At 37.2% G+C, this 22,115-nt stretch overlaps 1 protein-coding gene across 1 annotated transcript; it reads left to right on the top strand.

Annotated features, from left to right (window-relative positions):
* Positions 1 to 4,559: 4,559 nt before the first annotated feature.
* LOC126604565 (uncharacterized) lies at positions 4,560 to 9,281 on the top strand. Its single transcript, XM_050271859.1, has 7 exons — positions 4,560 to 5,223; positions 5,452 to 5,595; positions 6,909 to 6,981; positions 8,245 to 8,350; positions 8,438 to 8,534; positions 8,671 to 8,769; positions 8,850 to 9,281. Exons 1-7 carry the CDS (start codon positions 4,591 to 4,593, stop codon positions 8,997 to 8,999), a joined length of 1,302 nt encoding a protein of 433 aa, XP_050127816.1. The 5' UTR covers positions 4,560 to 4,590; the 3' UTR covers positions 9,000 to 9,281.
* The last annotated feature ends 12,834 nt before the right edge of the window (positions 9,282 to 22,115 follow it).

The raw sequence follows: 22,115 nt of genomic DNA, 5'->3' as shown, positions 1-22,115 counted from the left end.
GATTTGATGGCTTGACAGGAGAGGTCCCGAGCTAGAATTTATAGGGCCCAGAGGACAGTTCAAAGGTCGTGAGAAGAGCAAGGCGTACAGAAAGCACAAGTTCCAAAAGGTTGAGATACATGCATGCGGATATTCAATCAATGATGGCGCCTGGGATTCCAACCTTAACATTAATTGAAGGGGGCACTGTTTGGATTAAAACTTGACTTTGGGCTCAAGAAAGGAGCTGGCCCAAAAGGAGGCCTGAAGGAATAGTTGATCAGGGCCCGGCCGAAACCTAGAAAAGCAAAAAATGGCATTTTTTGACTTGATACAGTTCATGAAGGCCACTTGCTTACCTACCCAAGGACCAAGTGGTATAGACTGACCAGCTACACAGCCCATAAAGTACTTTATGGTGGCATCACATGTAAAATAGCTGATGAGTCATCACCCTCAAACCGCATTCGGGCAAGGCTGCTGCTACAAGAGGCCAAACCGAGTTGTCTATAAAAGGAGAAAGAGAAGCCAGTAATAAGGACACTTAATCAAACAAACAAATGCAAGCAAAAACTCTGCTCAAAGCCAGATTTGCTTTCAAAACGAAGCTGTAGTCAGCCCAAGCCTTTATCCTTCTCGGGACAAGCCTTCATCCCTCGCGGAATAACCTTTCCTTCAAACCTTTGTAATAGCTCTACTACCCTGTCCAAACTTGGTGTAGTATCAATTCACTTTTTGTACCTCTCTACCTCCCTCTCTTTCTAAGCTTTCAGACCTTTGACAAAACTACAAAGATAGGAACCTGCAAGACGATCAGCCTTAACCAATAAGGTTTAACCTTGCCCGACCTTCTTTGTTTTGTTTTTGTCTTTTCATGCTTTAAATCCTAGTAATATGTTGTATACTTCCAGTTATATGCAAGTTATTTCTAGCAAGATAGCTATTAAAAAGCTTTCTCAGTACTTGGATCCGATTTGAATATATCTTCAGTGTTCAAACCAGATCCAAAGTCCTAAGCCCTCGGGCGTGTAAATCTGGTCAGTTAAAAGTCCTTGGCCTCAAGGCATAAAAAAGAACTTTATGTGGACTTAACCCATCCACGACAGTCCTTGATAAACGAGAAGTTCGAAGTTACTTGGAGCGCAAGTAATCGACCTACCTCTTTGTTTTGTTTCTATTATATTATGATTATCATAGAACGTTTAAGCATGGAATGGATTCTGATGGGAAGCCTTAAGGCCTACACCTAAGGCCCCACGAAGGCACCTATTTGGATTCATTCCGTCCTGCGATCTAGAATGTTTGAGTATTAGAACGAACTCTAATGGGAAGCCTCAAGGCCTACACCTAAGGCCCCATAAAGGCACTTATTTGGGTTCGTCCTACCTCTCAGACTCGGGTAATCAGAAGTATAATAGTTACAAGGCTCCTGCAATCACGAGACCAAATATGATGCGTTCGAACACTGGTTTAGTTTGATAGGAAGCCTCAAGGCCTATATCTAAGGCCCCACAAAGGCACCTGTCACATCTAACACGGTTGCTCGGGTATATGCATATTTGCAACGAAAACGCGACATCCATTCTACATCTGCCATACTAAAGATGGCAGTGGCACGCCTGAGCACCTCAAAGTTAATCTTGATTGTGAGCCTCAAGGCCTACAACTAAGGCCCCACAAAGGCACCTTTCAAATTAACTTTGTCCTTCTCTTTCAGCCTTGCCCGACGAGTTTTGCCCGACCAAGACTTGCCCGACGAGACTTGCCCGACCAAGCCCGATAATGAAATAGAAGCCCGACAGCTGCCCTCAACCGGCGCCAACCTCCCGGGGAGCTGTGTGCTCGTCGGCAGGAACCATTCTCGACGGAAATTCCTGACGCGAACAGCATTTAGAGCATTTCTATTTAAATCAGGCATTTATTCGAGTTAACCTAGCACTCTGCACCTAAATTCGAGTCCTTCTTCTCATAATTTAAATAAGGAGGTATTTGTCGATTTACCACCTAAATTTGTATGCAGCTGCCAATTTTCCTCCTGAACTAATTACCCCCGAACTTTTATAAATAGCCAATCCCCCCTTGGCTTTAGATTTTAAAAACTTTCATTCAATTTTTCATCATTTTTGCCGTCATATAGTTGCCATGTGTTGTTTCTTTGATCAAGAAGAAAATTGGATGTAAAATTTTAAAATCTAAAGCAAGGGAAACTAGCAAGTTATAAAAGTTAAAGGGGAAATTGTCTAAAATTAAAGTTCAAGGGGAAAATTGGCTAATTTAAAAAGTTCAAAGGGTAATCGGCTAAAATTAAAGTTTAGAGGAAGAGTTGACAATTCCATACAAATTTAGGAAGCAAATTAACAAATATGCCTGTAGATAAAATTAATGAAAAATATCGTTTGTATCAAAACAAAATACAAAGTAAAAGACCAATATATGAATATAGTAAGTGAATAACTACCAATGGACCAGTGGCCCAACCACATGCACCCAGTCGCCCAACCACATGGAGACGACCTACTTTGTGTTTTTCGTTCAACAAATGCCACATACTTGAAAAATATCGCCAGCATTGTGTATACGCGCACACAAAAATATTTCAGCTTTGTGCATGCAGAGCAGTAGTATGTGGACGAATAAATTAAGTCACGCTTAACTCTTGTGATTGAAATCAATACGTCGCGCGTAGCGGAGTTATTAAAAGAGAATTTTAATGAAAGTTTTTGGTATTGTTCATTTTTACACGAAAGGGTCTCCTACATGTTTGTAGGCTAGTAATATCTTAAAGAATAGTTGTTTAATTTTTTGAATTGTCACACTATATGTAAACATATCATTTAATTAGGAGTCAAAAGTTATATTTGGCTCTAATTAAGCGTAATTCTTCTCTAATACGTTGAAAAATGAGGTCAATTATGACTTTGGTGCTATATGCAAACTCATTTTCCAAAAAAAAGTGGATCAGATGATGGCTTCACCATGACAGTACACCATATCGAGGGTCAGAAAGGCTCACAAAAGCATTTCATTATTTCTCTCGCCACCATCGTGTATTCATATAGCGTCAAGAATCGAACACAATGTGTGTTGTGTAGAATACCGGTCTGGAATTCGTTCCCAAACATTAAGCCATGCCGTGGTGATTTATATGCATAGTCATTTGATTTTGGGTATAAATTTACAGTTAAAAAGTTAAAATTGACTCTATTTGTGTTATATTATAACTTGCACTACTACATCCACATATAAAATCTAATATAATATTTTTTTTACTACATCGATATTTTTACATTAAGGAAATGGGAGTTTGGCTAAGTCACATAATGAGCAGCCTAATTTGATATCGAATTCACCATCCACGAGATTTGAACCTAAGACCTTTCACTCCTAGATGGGGAAGATACCACCAAATCGTAGTACTGAGTGACAAAATCTAATATAATTTTATAACTTATAAGTTCCATCTTTTGAAATAGAGAGGCCTTTAATTATAAAGAACTTTAACGAAAAGGTTTCGGTATTGTTCACTTTAACAAAAAACCATATTTTTACACTAAAAAATTAATCATGATACAGTTCACTTTACCATTTATTTTGTCCTTATCATTAAAACTCAAGGTTTTCAAATTCTTTTTATTAGTTTTCTTTTAATTATATGGAGTCGAAGTGTCACTTTAAGAAGTTTCCTAATTGTTAGTGTGATAAAATGTGATCAATTTACTAATTAATCATTTAAGCTTAAAATATAACACTTCTAGAAACATCAGTTGGAGTTATGCTTTAGGCGGTTCTGTTGGAATTGGATCCTCGCCGGATCCCCTTCATAGGGATCTTAGGATCAACGCACACAGACTGTTGATAAAAAATCGTACAATCATAATTTTTTTCTTTTTTATATTTTTTACGTAAAACGACACTACTTTACTTTTAAAAATATAAAAAACATTTAATTGGGACTACACGATTTTTTATTAACAGTTTGTATGCATTGATCCCTAAGATTCCAGAGAGAATCCGGCGAGGATCCAAATCCGGTTCTGTTCTCCTCCGACTCTCTCTCCGCGGCGGCAAAATCCACGTATCAACACCAACGTGTTTCCAAATGACAAACCAACAAAACAGTATAAAAATAGTTCAAAAGACAAAAGAAAAAGAGTGAAAATATATCTTAGCTTTTATCTTCTTTTACAATTGCTATCATTCTTACGTAGTATGGCTTAATATAAAGTAAAATTTGTTTGAAAGTGTTTTTAAAATAATTAAAAATATTTTTTGTGAAAATATCTTGAAACGCATCAGGCGAATTCAAATGGATTTTGATAAAAATATTTTAAGTGCTTACTGCAATAATCACATATCTGATCATTCCTAAAGTATTTTTAGAATCAAAATCAATTTTAACAAAAACACTTTTAGAAAAATTAAAGTATCGGAAGCACTTTGTAATTTAAAAATAAGTAATCAAAATTTAAAATAGAGATTTGTTCGCGAAAATCAAATTTAACAGTTAAATTATCCTTCGACTAAGTGCTACGTGATATTGAACGGGACTTTTGATTTTTCTTAAATGGAAAAATTAAAATTTGTTACCAGACAAAAAGAAACGTGAAAGAGATGAAGCTACAGCTGCTTTTCAACAGGAAACCAAGGGTAGCCTCTTGTTCTTCTTCCCCACCACTCATGGCTTCCTTATCCTCTCTCCTCCACCCCAACCACCTCCACCTCCCCTTCTCCTCCCCTAACCCTAACCCTAACCCTAATCTCCTCCACCGCTACCCCATTCCTCTCCGCCCCTTATTCCTAACCCACTCCGTCTCCCCTCACTCCAACCCCAACTCCGATACCAACCAAAACTCATCGTCTTCCTCCTCCTCTTCCGCGCCTCCTCCTCCTCCTCCTCCTCCTCCTCCTACCAAGAAGTCCTTTGCTGTCGCCACGGGGGAGCTCTTTCTGGGCTTGGCTTCTAGGATTATCAAGCGCCGGAATGGAGACCCAGAAGGCAAGGCGGCGGCCTCGTCGGTCGCCATGTTTGAGAGTTCCGGTAAGTACTTTGAAGAGAGAATTGGGAAGGTAATAGAGGATGATATTCAGCCGGAGGTTATTTGGGAGCAGCGCGTCAAGGATGTGGAGGCTGAGAAAGAGCGGCGCGTCGTTACTAGTCCCGGCTTTAGCTTCTCCGCCGCCGGACTTCTTTTTCCTTATCATTTAGGCGCCGCTAAGTTCCTTATTCAGAATGGTTATATCAAGGTCTGTCCTTTATCAATTTTCCCTCATTTTCTTCAATACATTTATGTTCTTTGTTTTCGATTTTGCGCATTTGTGTATCGGTAAAGCATTAGAAACGAACGCTTAAATTAATACTTTCATCTCAAATTTTGGGTTACTGGTATGATGGTATCTTAGAAGAACAGTCATTATCTTTTATTCTGTGTCTGTGATCTGTATTCAGAAGTAGAATGTGTGTTGTTTGTGCAGGAAACTACACCATTAGCCGGTTCCTCAGCGGGCGCAATTGTCTGTGCTGTGGTTGCCTCTGGAGCCAGCATGGAAGAGGCTTTACAAGCAACCAAAATACTTGCTGAAGATTGCCGGAACAGAGGGACTGCTTTTCGACTTGGGGTATATTTTTATACTCTATTTACTTGTACTGCAATCCGATGACTAGTACATTTGCTTCTCTTTTGAACTTGTGATACTTCATGATCAGTTTTTAGGGTAAAAATTTAAAATGTAGGTAAGCACCAAATTACAACCATTCATGGTTTTTTCTTCTGTACTGTAATGTCGAACTCCTATTCTGTGCCATGAGGATCATGAGATTGGTACACTAGAGGAAATTTCTCTTGCAAAACAGTCTGTCATATTGGTTTTTCAGACTGCAAATCTGGACTATATGTGTGGCCCAAATTCATTGATGCAGCACACTGGAACGCTACTCCATACACCAATAGCTACAATTGTATATGAAAGTGGAATGCATATTATCTGCTCACATTAGAGTTAGGAAATATATGCATACTAGAATATATCTTAAAATTCTTTGTAAGGGTATTTGAGATTAAGATATTGTTCCTTCTCGGTAATGTAACATGTAATCTTGTATAATTTGTTCCTTAAGGTGTTGTGATGCTCATATATGTCGCATACATGTAAACCAATACTGTATTTTCTACTAGCAATTCACTTAAGGTTTAATTTATGATATACTTTGATATCAATTCATTAACTTGAGGTTTGTTTCGGATTCACTTGAAGCTGTGAATTTGATTTTAGGTAGTGGTCTGTCGTAGGTTAATCTTTCAATCAATTTTCTTATCTGATCAAGTATATATTTGATGGACTTTAGTTTTACATTGATGCTACACATTTGTGCAGCTTTTTTAAATATGATGTAAACCAAAATCTTTGTCTAAGAAAGAGCCCAAAGACTTTCACAGAGATTTCCTTTACTCATCAAATCTTAGCCTTAATGACAGACTTATATTAGAATTTTTTATTTATAAACATTTATGGGTTATTGCTTTATTTTACCTCATTCTGGTAGAATTTCATTGTTAGATTGCCTATGGGCATAGGTCTTGTAACTGGATCTCAGTTTTGGCATATTGATATTTCCCTTCTTCTCTCCACGCCGCTCATTTCTGTCTCTTCTGTGTGCTCTCTCATTTCTTCTATTCTTCTTTGATACAATAGAGTCTCATTAAAAATTTGACTACCTTGATTACCTTATGGTTTATTAATTAGCTCAATTCGTTTGTATTGCTGATTTTGTGTCTTGAAGTTCCTCTGAATAAACCTATGTAATGTGGTCACCAGTACCACGTTTTCTTCTTCTTTGTAATTTTTATTTCAATATTATCCTGTTTCTTTCTCCTCTTTTATAGTTTTCCCTCTCCTGTGTCACTTAACTTATCCACTTTTTACTTGTGTAGGCTGTTCTTCGAGAAGTTCTTCAAAGGTTTTTGCCTGACGATGCTCATATCAAGTCTAATGGGAGGGTTCGAGGTAAGTGGGTTTTTACGCTCCCTACACAAAAAAGAATATTATATAGTTGAGAAATATCCTTCTATATTTTTTTCTTTCTAGAGTTTAGTTAACTTTGTCTAGGTCCACCTGCAATAAATATAGTTTGTAGAGTTGGGTTTACAAATTTTCGGTATAGGTATTTAGATATGCCTATTAATATCATGATCTGTCAAATGTGTGACTATTTATTGGTGCTTATGATTGGGTAGGATTGCTTCTTGTAATCTATTTGGTACCATCAATTTTGTGATGATTTCATAGTAACCGAAGTAGGTATGGGTTTCTTTCAAATTTAATTGGCCAACCACTTTTGAGGTGTTTGAACTGTGAATGACCTGTGCCTATTGGGCTTATCACAAATGCAAATGGCTGCTGTCTCTCACTAGATCCAAACATTAACAATTTAACAAAAACTGTGACAAATGAAAATATTATCTACAAAAGAAAATTTAAGGGAGCTGTTAACGGCACTCCAAACAAAAATATATAGGAGAGAAGATACACATTGGAGGAGTGCACGATGACTTTTTTGTAGTGTCTAAGAGCACCCAAATTTAATTATTATATTCAACATGAAACTAGACAAAGCTCCTTGTTAACTAATTATTTTTCTTGCACTTTCACGGTCTTACCACCCCACCCTTCCCTTCCCAAAGACCTATTGCTGACTTGTGGCCCCAGAGTTTGTGTAGTGATTTCGGGATTAAAGAGTTTGAGAAAGGTATCCTGGGCATAATGGCCTGTTAAAGGCAGAGCTTGGTATGAAATATGACATGTTTTTGAGTTAATTTTCCCACTCGGTGAATATGTCTAAAATTACTTTATTTCATTCTGACGAAGTTTGTTGACTTACCGCTATTCCTAAAAGCTCAAGTTGTTAGGATTACTGTATTTCATTCTGACAAAGTTTGTTATATTCTAACACTGTCCTCACATGTGAACCTCTTATAGGGCCCAACATGTGTAGTTGAACAAACGTTGAGAGGTTGCAATTTTAGGAATCCATACCTGGGATCTCCTGCTTAGATAGTGTGAATTCTTTGTTTGTCTATAATCCTAACTCAATCATGTTTATGACTTCTGAGTTTCATAGCGTAACATGTAGGGACGATTTGTTTCACCACTTTGGTTATTTCTGTTTAACCATATTTGTTTTCTTTTGCTCGTCTAAAATAAATTTGTATTATTCTTGTGACTGCAACAGAACCCCAGATTTATGGTATTTTTGATATTGTGCCTCAGTTGCAGTAACACAGCTTCTATGGAGACCGAGGGGTTTATTGGTGGATCAGTTTGACTCCAAGGAGGATCTCATTGATGCTGTTTTTACTTCTTCCTTTATTCCAGGGTGATTATTGTATACCATTTTTGTCTTCCAGTTGCTGCTGTGTTGATTAATGTATGAAGCTTGAACTAAAAGTGTACTGCAGTACAGATATCTTGCTCCAAGACCAGCAACGATGTTCCGGAATCGGCTTTGCATTGATGGGGGCTTGACATTATTCATGCCACCAACGTCTGCAACAGAGACGGTACTATCCTTAAATGATGAGACCTTATAATTGTTTGTTTCCTTTCATAATAATTCGGGGTGTCCGTATTGTATAATCGCTGTAATTCCTAGATGAAACCTTTTTTGGTATGCTCCTGATAATGGTATCTTTACAGGTACGAGTTTGTGCTTTCCCAGCCAGTCGATTAGGGTTTTTTGGAGAAATCGGGATCAGTCCGGACTGTAATCCTGATAACAGGGCTACCCCTCGACAGGTAAATTTGTACTTCTGCATTTGAACGATAACGCATCATTTAAGAATAAGATGACGACTATCTGTTCCCAACTATTTCAGCTTTTCAATTGGGCACTTGAGCCAGCCGAGGATGATGTTCTTGACCGGCTCTTTGAGCTTGGATATAAAGATGCAGCGGTATGGGCTATGGAAAATCCCGTCGACCAAATAGTTAAAGATGACACTTCTTTAGCTGGCGTAGCTCAGTAGACCGGCGTAGAGACCCCTATTTGCTGGCCTTGAAGATGCATAACATTCTTGGTTAGTGTCAATTACTGAGAATCTTGTCATGTCTTTTCGCATACAGGTCAGACCGACTAGTTTTCGTATAGAATAGTACAGCCCTTGATAATTAAGGGGTGGAACCACATTATCTTTGATAAATGTAGCATTGTAGCAATTGTATAGCACGTCATAAAATGTATTGAAACACCGTACGAGTACAAGAAATGGAAAGAGAAAAGAGTAAGGTAACTGAAAACGGTTCACGAATCGCTCTTTGGTTTTAAATTCAAGTTACTAAGAGAATGTAAATTTTCAGAAGCCCCGAGCGTGATGCTAGCTACCTACAATTGACTCATTCATGGACTCTACGATCCTTGGAAGTGTTTTCTGAAAGAAACATATAAAGCACTTCAAGCGCTCTCGATGCTGTGATTGCTAAAACCGATTTTAGTTATTTGAAAATAAATTGCTCTAAATCCTAAAGAGGAGCTAGGGTTTAGGCAGCTGACCTTAGCCCTAACTAAACAATTACCTACCAATTTATTCTAGTACTAGCTTTTGATTTACTGAGTGCCTGTAAAGTATGATCTAAAGCTCCTTTTCAAGACGTACATACCGTTGTTATACATGCATTATTAGTTAATGAATACAAATTTCCAAAGCCATAGCGATCTAGGATTCCACATCGGTCCTTACGTGTTATAAAATAATACATAAATTATAATATGAGAGTTTTCACCTCTAATATCATCGAGATCTTGTTGTGATAAAAATAATACCTAGTAATAGGTCGTTAAATTCGGACAATATCAGTTGTGCTAGTGGTAATGAAAAATATAAAGAAAAGTATTGTTAGATATTTGATTTAGTTAAGGATTTGATTGCATTGGATCTAATTTGGCGTAGGTTTTCCTTGTCTTGCCCTAATTTCATTAGCAGTGTTGTGTAAATCTGATGAGATCAAAAAGACGTTTCCTCGTACAAGTTTTATTCCTTGAAGAACAAGTTTCTTTCTCTATAAATAAAGACACAAGCAATGAAGAATAACACTCACGAATTCCTCAATCCCTTCTCTTCTCTCTCTCTTAGTAACGTTGAACCCGATCAACCAAATACGATGGCGACTAAATTTGAAGGCACCGAGGGGTCCGATACAGTGAACCGGATTGCAGGTCGTGACGAAGAAGTTGCTCCTCCTGCTATGGAGTCTGCAGCGGCGAAGGAGAAGAAGGCACTCACAGCAACGGAGAAAAAGGCAGTAGGGAGGTAGCAGAATTTCTGCTTCTGTTGGTGCTATGGAGTAGAAACAAAATAAAAATCGACCGACGTGAGAATCAAGGGATGACGAATATGTTGGAATTTATCTGTTTATTTTTGAGATTTGATTTTGTATTAGGGTATTTGAGATAAGGCTCATCGTACAGTCAACCCTACTTAGTATGAATGGAATTTTTTGATTGGGCATCAAATAAATTTGCAGAACAAAAAGTTAGAGTAGGATTCCCTCTCGTTCTATTCTTATTCTTGAAGAAGCGCAAGGATTTGCAGGTTGTGTGTGTTTGTAGGTGTTGTCATGGCATCTAAACGCATCTTGAAGGAGCTCAAGGATTTGCAGAAGGACCCCCTACCTCATGCAGTGCTGGTATTTGCTCCTTTTCCTTGAACAAATCCCTTGTCTTTTTCCTCCAAACAGTTATCATTATTGAAACATGAGCTTTTGTGAGTCATATAATGGGTGAAATGGATACCTGCACTGACTTGGCATTTTGGATCCGACCCGTTAACCTGATCCGATCCGACCCGTTAATATTAGTATTTGGATGGATGCTTAATAGGTTGGGTCGCTAGCGGGTGAACCCGTTAAATAACGGGTCACTTTAGGTCAACCCGTTAGACCCGTTAGCACCCGTTAGTTGAAGATGTTTTAGTAATTTCAATAAAGTCTTAACAACAAAAAATAAACTCTATGCAAATAATAATAATAATAATTGTTAACGGATGATAACGGGTGAAACGGATGATCCGTTAGCTTAACGGGTCGGGTTCTGGTGACCCCGTTAAGCTAACGGGTCGGTTTCGGATGATCCGTTAACTTAACGGGTCGGATTGAACTCGATCTAAACCCGATAAACCCGACCCGTTTACAGGTCTTCCTGCACATGGTCTTTAGTTATCTATTCATATATGCAGGTGATATATGTTTTGGTTACTTGGAAAACAACAACAATATATTTTGTTAAAAGTCATGCATATCTTTTGTTAAAAGATGCAGCATGTATATATTTTGGGGACTTGGACAAATTGCTTCTTACTAAAAGCAAAGCAGCAGCATGCATATATTTTGGCTATTTGGACAATTTGTTTCTTACTGAAACCAACTTGCATTTGTATATTTTGTGAACTTGGATATATGGTTGGATTAATCTATATAACGTAACGACTATAGTTGTGTTTAGTGAACCTTCTAATTTATGTTATTGGAAAATATTTTGAATTTGATGTATGGAATTTACTACTTTTCTTTGTAATTTGAAAATTTGTGTGGTTTTGAATAGTTATAAATATGAGAAAAGTTCAACAAACAAGCAAAGATTTGTCAATTTATTTTTCTTCCCTTTTCTTATCCGATTAAGTACCAAACAGAGTATAAATAATACAGTCATTAGTTCGATACTGCACCAAACACCTGACTAATTTAGTCAGTACTATCTAGTGACTATTTATCCTATTCGACAAAAATAGTCAGTCAAATCCGAGCTGCCAAATGAGGTCGTGGCTGTGATCGGAATAGATAGCCATAGCTGCAATTTGAAATCTGCATCTTTGGTTCCATGTTAAGGGAACACGACAAAAGAGAAAAAAAAGAAGATAAACTTGGAATTTCGCAACCTGCTCTATATACCATATAGAAAATTTATTTAAGCTTGAATGAATAATTCTCATTGATACGAAGAAAATATATACATGAGTATTTCTTGTACAATAAGAAAATCCTACTATCTAGAAATACAATATCAATTATATAATATTGTCCTAAATGAATCCATTAACTTTCTAGCATATGTACTTAAAATTTTTAGTATATTATGGTATTAACTTGTGGTACGTCTTCCAATCAATAGCTGATGCATTATTTTTCTTCTTAGTTACATGGTGGAAATCTTTGATGTATAATAGTCGGACTATATGTTGGAAATCACGCATTGGAGTTTTGACAAAACATATTCTGATTTATATACAAATGGTTCCATTTTACATTAAAGTCCTTTAGGATAAGATCTCACATCTATTGGACTACATGTGATTAAGTTAGAGTAAATATTGTTGTAGGGTCATTCTACTTATCTCTCTAAAACTTTAATATGATATCAGAGCTATTTTTCTAGGCCCAAATATTGGGTTTGTACTATTTTTGGATCCCATTATTGGTTTGTTTTGAGTGCGTAATATTCATTGTCAAATAATTAGAGAAATGGGCCACATGCCACCCCTAACCACACCAATATTATCCTAACTTAATCACCTATTACTAGCTGTTGAGTTTTATCACAAAGACGTCTCTATTTTTAGGAGTGAACTCATATACTTATATATTGTTAATTCTCCGATGTGGGACTTATATTCAACATTCACGTGCTTGTCTTTCCATTCCTAATGTTGAAGTTCTCTTCACATGTGGCCGACAAGAGATATGGTTCCATGTGAGGTAGCGCGGAAATCCCACATTGGAGATTTGACAAAATATTACAAATTATATACAATAGTTTTATCCTAAATACGCCGAGGTCTTAAGGAAAAAAATCTTATACCTCTTAGGCTACAAATGGTTAACTTGGGAACAATATTGGTGTTGAACCATTAAGCTCGCCTTTCTAAAATTTTGACAATATATAATAATAATACTGGAAGAAATTTGTAGTTCAATTGGTTAAAAATATTTCATATGCATTGGATGACACACCCCGGATCTTCATAGTGTGTTACGTTTATCTGCTCTATAGTTGTAGCATCACTCGATTTGGAGTCTAAGTGAACATTGTTGTTGAGTTCAATTTCACCACACTAGCGCTTGTATAAAAATAAAGAAAAACAACTATATTTTATCCTTGTCAATACCCTAAGCTGTGAAGAAGATGTCGGCAGAGCCGCAGAGATCAACCAGGGATCTCATCATAATGTCGACTTTATATACTGCTTGTGAACATATATGCGATGACCAGTACAAAACCACCTGCAAAATATAATGGAATACTTATCTGTGTCCACATGCATGCCTTGATACAATGTTATGCTTTATGATGTGAAATTGTTTGGACCCGATTTTACACCATCGGCCTGAGTAATTGAGGTCGTTGAGTGGGCATGGTTTTCAACCTTCAGATGGAAAAATGGAGATATTTTTGCTAAAGGGCAATATTATGGATTTTATCGTAATAATTATCTTCTTGACATCTTTGTAAACCAGATAAATAGGATGCGATTCATATCTCAAATAAAGCAATACAGTTAGAATTGATTTGGGATGTCTGACAACACTTGGAGGCTTAAAATGATTTTGAAATTCATTTGATCTGAATGCATGCACAACAATGGAGGTGATGGCTTTTGGTGATGATGTGAGGATGAGATGAGAAACCTAGGTAGACTAGGTTTTTAATGCATGATGATGGTGTTGTCAGATTGAGTACAAGGCCATAAGAATTGATGATGGGATTAGGCCATATAGTCTGCATGCCGTGTGGACTGGGCTAACTATATATATATATAATAATTGGTGGCTATTTATTTGTTCATCTACAAGCATGCGGATTATTTGGGGATTCGATGTGATAACTGATAAGACTAAACACAAGGATCGGATTTGGTTGTATTTTTGGCTAAGTTCAGAGTTTTGGGGGGAGTAAGGCTTATCTGAGGCTCAAATTAATGGAAGAGTTCTAATAACATGGTAGTCTTTACCAACTTATCAACCAGCGCATACTCGTCCCTATAAATACAAGGCTACAAACAACGGAAAGACCCCCTCAAATTCAACACACAAATTACCATGCGCAAACTCTCTAAACAACCTTGAGATTTTTATTTTCTTTTTCTGCCGACACATTTTCAGTTTGGATAAACAGCACTGTGAAGGCAACCGGTGATACCTTTAGTTTGGATAAACAACACTATCGCCGTAGAATCAGCTGACCACGAAACACCTTCAGTTTAGATAAACAGCACTGCGTCGAGGTCGACTGGTTATCTATCCAAGTCTCAGTCGAGAAAGACTTTCGGGTCTTTATTGGCAGATGTAATCTCATTAGCCTTTTTGGCGAGGTGAGGTGTTACAGTTTACCAAGGCTCGGCACATTGAACGCCGAGTTGTTTTATGATTGGATACTCACATGTACATTTTAGAGTTCGGCACGCCAACGGCCGAACTACATTCACCATCAAGACATTTATCTCTTTCAAGTATTTATGTCTGTATAATCTAGTACCGGTTCGGTGTAGTTACATTTTCACGACTAATATAACTGAGACCGAGCTCGGCGCCGACGATTCGTGAACTTCGCAGAACTAGCAGCTTTGTCTTCAGGCTCGAGAACCCAAAAGCTGATATGTGTTCCTTCCTCGGCCGTAGTCGCAAGATCAAGAAGTTAGCAACGTGCCCAACACCGCATCCACATATTTTACTTACCGACCGAGCTCAGCCGTCGAGTTGACACGCCCCGCACATAACCGAAGGACATAGTTAGCTTATTAGTTACTCGGCATGCGCGCCACGTAGGCTTGGTAGTTTTTAGGGTCAACATTTTGGCACGCCTGGTAGGACCCAGTGCTAAAACGAGGAAGTTCATATGATAGATCAAGATTCCAATCCGGCTCCATTTAGCTGATTGCACGAGCTTCTTGCGCAATTGAAAAGAAATAGTGAAGAGGGTACAAAACGCCTTCAGGAGAATAGAAAATGCCTTGAGAAGGATAAAAAATCATGGGAAGCGGTAAAAGTTCTTTGTGGCGTGAGAACCAGGAAAAAATCATTCACCTACATGTTGAAAATAAAAGCTCCTGTTACCCTACAAGAGCAATGGGTAAACGAAGACAGGGCTCGATTTAATGCTTGGCTAGATGAAGAAAGTTTCCCTTACGTTTTTTATTACAGATCAATTCCATTTGAAAAATGGTTAGGTCCAAAGGCCGGGGGGGGGGGGCCAATTTTTTGCTCCTGCCACAATCAAAATTCAGCCTCAGGAAATTGCCGAAACAGCAGAAGGAGAACCTAGGCCACCTGTTTTTTAAGTCGAGATTGAAACTGTGGTAGGCCTAGAAGAAAAATTTCAAGTTTCTGAACCACAAATCAACTTAGAAAATGATTCGTCAGATGAATGCTCCAATGATGAACAAGGCCGAGACATAGGCCTAGCCAAAAAAACCACGCCAATCGATATGATTATTGGTGATAAAGCTGATATGGAGAAATCTCATTTGGCCAAGTTATTTGAATTAAAAGCCGAAATTATGCCTGGGGGGGGCATAATAATTGTTCAACACATTCGGTGGCAAAAAATAAAAATATTTCGCCAAGTCAAAAGTATTTGGAGATGATTCTTTATTCGGCCTGGAGCAAAATCCGATTAAAAACTTTGATATAAAAAGATCTTGACTTGGGATAAAGTATCGTTGGCCTCCTCCTTCTCATGGATCGGCCATTTTTATTCCCGTATTTTAGATTTCAGTTTTTATATGTTCTTATCCATCTGGCTGTTTGAGCCGATGATGCATAAGAAAATAAGGGGGCCAACGAGTATCTATCCGTTTTCTTTTGGCCGAATTGGCTGAAGGAATGCTTTTGGCCGAAGTGGTCGAAAGAATGCTTTTGGCCATAGGAATAAAAAAAATCACATGCGTTGTTGACATTGGATATATATATATATATATAGTAGCATCACATCAGTTGATTTGTGACCTCTAGGTGAATTTGAAATAACAATATGCAAGGAATTATTTGAAACTCACTTGTTTTCTTCCTTCACTTGTTCAAATAGTCCCATATAATGATTGTAATAGTTGAAACAACCAATTTAACCTTTTAATTTTATCAAAAAATCCATAGATTTGGAATTCCTCCATTCAAATTAAATATATACTAAAACCCATTTTGCCTTGAAACACTGTTCATAAGCACAATGTTGTTCCGGTTTTACCCTCCCTTAGTTTCTGTTATTTCAAGTTTGCCACTGTTTATATGTAACGCCCTGCCCTGAAATATTTGTTATTTTCGGGAATATTATTGGTGACAGGCCCAACCTAAAAATCATGTTTAGTTGACTACCGTTAATTATTTATTGATTCTATATTCAATTCACTAATCCTTACATTAAACTCAAAACCCACCTTTAATTTAATAACCATAAGGTAAAAACTCAAATATGTTTTTACTAAATTCCTTTCTTTAGTACAAAATCACCACCAAGGATTTCTCTCAAATATTTAACTACCACCTATCGTAATCCTTTAATTATTTGTCTTGTTTACAACCATGATTCATAATTAAAAATTTAAACACCAAACGTACAAATTTATTCTCACTTTGTCAGTATTTCCTTTTATAAAACACTTCCCATTCTAAAAATTATTTCTCGAGTTATTTAATCTAACTTATTTTATGGCTGCATCTAACGTCTCATTAGACTGCTTACGTACACTAAACAGGGATCAAGCCATTCATAGTTCACAATTCCCTTCCATTTTTATTCCCAAAAATATTCCGGTATCGGCCTAATTCCATTTTAACTTCCACAATCGAATTGAATCAAAAGGCTATCAATTATGGATTCAAAACATCAAAATTTTCATGAAAGAGGCAGCATTGGCCCATTGGCCACGCGCCGCCGCACGCACCACCGCGGGTGGCGGTCGGCCGTCCCAACTCGCCGGAAAATTTCACCATTTTTAAAAATTCCCAAATTTTACAGGCAGGTAGAGTTCAATGAGAGGAACAACTTTCATACATGGGCCAAAGTCCAATTCATCCGGAAAACACCTCAATTCCACTAAAACCCGTTCGAAACCCTAGAATTTGGGTGACCTTGATCTATGTCCTCCGATGCTCCACCGCCCCATCCAAGACTTGGAGACATGTTCATGGGTTCACAAGGAGTCCATTGCTAGTGGTGGTGGTCGGAGTTGGCTTTAGAAAATGGCGGATCGCCGCCAAGGATCTCAGGCGCACCTCGCACCCATCGTGCAAATTTCACGGTTTTCATACCCTTTTCTCTCCATTTTTGGAGTGGATTGGGTAAAGGGAAGGTTATAGGATGATTTTCCAAGATATAATGAACATGATTCGTCGGAAAACCAACGAAAATCACCAAAGAAATGGGGAAAACAGGTTAGGTCACGCGGGTTGAGGAAACCCGGTTCCCTCCCTTCCATCTCTCCCCCTCTCTTTTCCCTCCCTTCCACTTTTCTGATTGGGCAGTGCCCATTTCTCCCTCTCCCTGCTCTCCACGTGGCTTCACCAGACATATCTGGAGAGATCCAGATTATGGTCAAATGACCATTTCATCCTTGACTTTATTCGTTTATAACTTCTTCGTTATAACTCCATTTCACGAACAGTTTGCGCCTATGCATTCGTAAGATCAAGCTCTATTCAAAAATATAAATTTTGACCTCGAAAGGTCTACGTATTTTAAATAATTAATGTCCAAACTTTAAACCTCGTAACTCGTTTAATTTAAAATTAAAATTTTATGAATTAATATAAATTCTCAATTCTTTTCACATATTCATATATTTAAAATTTTCAAGGTATTACATTTAAATTGTCACATCTCGACCCGGGCATCCACCACATCTCGGGCTCGACTCCACCTTAGCACGATATTGTCCGCTTTAGGCCCCGACCACGCCCTCATGGTTTTGTTTCTGGGAATTCATATGAGAACTTCCTAGTGGGTCACCCATCCTGGGAATGCTCTCGCTCGAACTCGCTTAATTTCGGAGTTCTGATGGAACCCGAAGCCAATGAGCTCCCAAAAGGCCTCGTGCTAGGTAGAGATGAGAATATACATATAAGGCTTACATGATCCACTCCCATGGGCGATGTGGGATGTTACATTATATATACCAAATATTTGTGAGTAAATTGTAGCTATGGTCTCTTAACTTTAACTCAATTGGAGCAATGGTCCCTTAACTAAAAATTCATTACCATTGGTCCCTCAACTCATCAAAATGTGCAGCTATGGTCCTTCAACTAAAAATGCATTACCATTGGTCCCTAAAAATGCATTACCATTGGTCCCTCAACTTTAATTCAACTGGAGAAATGGTCCCTTAACTTTAACCCAATTGTAGCAATGGTCATTCCAACATAACTCGTTTTGACAAAATTTTTGACGTAATTGACGAAAATGACCATAATTACACACTTTGATAAGTTGAAGGACCTTAATTATATAAATGGTTATTCCAATATAACCTATTTTGACAAAATTTTGATGAAATTGATGAAAATGACTATAACTATACATTTTGATAAGTGGAGGGATCAATGGTAATGGATTTTTAGTTGAGGGACCATTGCTCCAATTTGATTAAAATTGAGGGACCATTGCCACAATTTACTCAATATTTGTTTCTTCGTTTCTTCCTCCTGCCTTCCTCTTTCTTTTCGCACGCGACTCACCACGCCTCCCAACCACGACTACTGTAAAACAACCACTACACTCCTCCGAACCACTACCAACTGATCCCTCTCACTCTTCTTAGTCAAGCTTTCACCAATTTTGTCATTGTTTTCGTGTAACCAATAGTTAGGGTTTCAGACATATTTTCCAGCGACCCAATTCCTGCCGATCGCCGACGAATTGGCCTTCTCCGTTACCTGGAAACAACTTCTCTCACTCTTAGGAGATATGTTAAGGTATTGCATGTTTAATATTAGTTCATTTTAAGATGAATTGAAGGAAACTGTATAATCTGCATATGAATGTCCCTTAAGCTAGAGGGATTGTCAAAGGTTTTATGTGTGTGTATATATCTGTAATTTTGCATCTATTGCGAATCGGACCTCCCCTTTGCCACCAATCGTCTTCCCTTCGGTGAGGGTTTTCGTTTTTCTAGCAAGTTTCTATCTCTCTTTTTACTTTTAAGTTGCAGATAATAATTTCTCTCTGTTAATTTTTTGAGTTGCAGATAATAATTTATGATCAATGTGATCCCATATCGTTGTTTTTCATTTGTAGTTGTGGTTTAATCTGCAAATTTTGTGTGAGCTTACCACCAATCGTCTCCAGCCATATAAGGTAATGGTCATGTTGAAACAAAGCAACTATCTGAAGGATTTTCTCTCACCTTTGTGTCTGTAGGATTTCAAGATCTTCAATAAATCCACTTTGTGTCTGTAGGGTTTTGTTTTTCCGATGATTTTTTATTGATAAATTGCATCAGTTGGGACTGATTTTCCTTTTTGGTTTTATCTCAGGACTTTACCAAGGAGAAAGTCTATGAAGGAAAGAAATGTAATCGAGAGGTATTTTCCTTTTGGCAGGTATCATGAATTATATTTCGGTTTTTGAACAATATTTGCCTAAAAGTATACTCTTTTTTTTAATGGTATTTCAAATAAGGTTACTCCTAAACATTGATATTTTGGTTTTCCATTGGTTTATTTGAAACCAGCTTGATTCAGGTTACAAGGTTGAGGGTTGCCAATATTTGTCATATTTAGAGTGGGTGTTCAAAATATTGTTTACCATCTTGAATGTTTGTATAAGAAGAAAAACTTTGCCAGGTACTTCAGTTTTCCATTTTAATAATTGGCATTTGGTTTTTTTAATGTTTTATGTAGAGAGTGAGATGAGTCAAGTACTCTGATACTCAAGAGTTTGTTCTCTAAACTTTAGTTGTTTGAGGTTGTGATTCTTTTAGGACAAATCATCTACTTAATAAATGTATGATTCGTAGTGCATACATCGTACCTGTTTGATGTATGTAGTATTATTTACATCTTTACGTTGATAAACTCAAAGCATATATAGTACTTTTTGCATCAGTTGAATTGAAAATCAACCAATCCACATTTGAGGACATAATGAGGAGAATGCCTGAACTTATATATATCAATGATAAGTAGAATAAGCATTCATAAGAGAGAAGAAGGTTGATTAATTCATATATATTTGAAGGAAACTGTATAATCTGCATATGAATGCCCTTAAGCTGGAGGGATTGTCTAAGGTTTTTTGTGTGTGTGTGTGTGTGTGTATCTGCAACTTTGCATATATTCTTTCAAAGCATTATCTCAATATATTCAACTTAGGAGAGTCCCAACAAAAACATTCGAGTTTTGCATGCTTGAATCTACCCCTAGATTGAGGAGTTCCATAAACCCAGCTCGAAAAGTTCAACAAACGAATAAAGATTTGTCAATTTTTTTTTCTTCCCTTTTCTTATCTGGTTCAGTACCAAACACAGTATAAATAATATGGTCATTAGTCCGATACTGCACCAAACACCTGACTAATTTAGTCAGTACTATCCGGTAACTATTTATCATATCCAATATAAGGCCTCGTTTGGTAGATCGGACTGTACTGACTATTTCAGTCGGATAAGATAATTTGTCATCGAATAGTACTGACTATTTAGTTGAGCGTATTGACTATTTAATCGGGTATTTGGTGCAGTACCGGATTAAAAACTCAATTCATCAAAGATTATCATGTTCATTTACTTCCTCAAAAGGAGATTGAAGAACATTTATGGCACTGAGTTTCACAATTTAAAACTAGCAAGAGAGATAGAAAAAGAGCCAGCTTGATTTTGTTTTCAGCGACCTGACTAATTAATACCGACGATTTGGAGTGTATAAGTTATCCGGCGTACGTCGTATAAAATAGGTCGGACCGCAAAAATAATCCGGTGCTAATTTAATACGAATGGCACCAAACACCGGATAATATTAAATAGTACTATCTGGTGTGTTATCCGGCATGCCAAACATGCCCTAAATAATCAGTACAGTGAGAGCTGCCAAACTAGATTGTGGCTGTGATCGGAATAGACAACCATAGCTGCAATTTGAAATCTGCATCTTTGGTCCCATGTTAAAGGAACACGACAAATAAGCGAAAAAAAAAGAAGATAAACTTGGAATTTCGCAACCTACTCTGTATAACATATAGAAAATTTATTTAAGCTTGAATGAATAATTCTCATTGATACGATGAAAATATATACATGAGTATTTCTTGTACAATAAGAAAATCCTACTATCTAGAAATACAATATCAATTATATAATGTTATCCTAAATGAATCCATTAACTTTCTAACACATGTACTTAAATTTATATTATGGTATTAACTTGTGGTACGTCTTCCAATTAATAGCTGATGCATTATTTTTCTTCTTAGTTACATGGTGGAAATCTTTGATGTATAATAGTCGGACTATATGTTGGAAATTACGCATTGGAGGTTTGACAAAACATATTATGATTTATATACAAATGGTTTCATTTTACATTAAAGTCTTTTAGGATAAGTTCTCACATCTATTGGACTACATGTGGTTAAGTTAGAGTCAATCTTGCTATAGGGTCATTCTACTCATCTCTCTGAAACTTTAATATGATATTAGAGCTATTTTTCTAGGCCCAATTATTGCGTTTGTACTTTTTTTGGATCCCATTATTGGTTTGTTTCAAGTGCGTAATATTTAGTATCAAATAATTAGAGAAACGGGCCACATGCCAACCCCTAACCACACCAATATTATCTCATCTTAATCACCTATTACTAAGTATTGGATTTATCACAAAAGGCCACGGTGTTTTTAAGAGTGAATTCATACACTTATTATACCTTATTTTCTTAATCTCCCGATCTGGGACTTATATTCAACACACCCCCTCCCATGTGACCAAAACATAGTGGGCCACAAGTGCAACCGATCCCATATCCGAGATTAAGTGTTGGAGCATGGTGTTACATTCATCACAATAACTCAAGCATGACACCCACATGACTCATAATCAAACCTGCTTTGGTACCATGTTTGATCATCAAGGAGACCAGTCATTGACCTACTCCTAACCACACCAAT

Source organism: Malus sylvestris, chromosome 15, assembly GCF_916048215.2.
Source record: "Malus sylvestris chromosome 15, drMalSylv7.2, whole genome shotgun sequence".
Lineage (NCBI taxonomy): Eukaryota > Viridiplantae > Streptophyta > Magnoliopsida > Rosales > Rosaceae > Malus > Malus sylvestris.
This window is presented reverse-complemented; position numbering and strand designations above follow the sequence as displayed.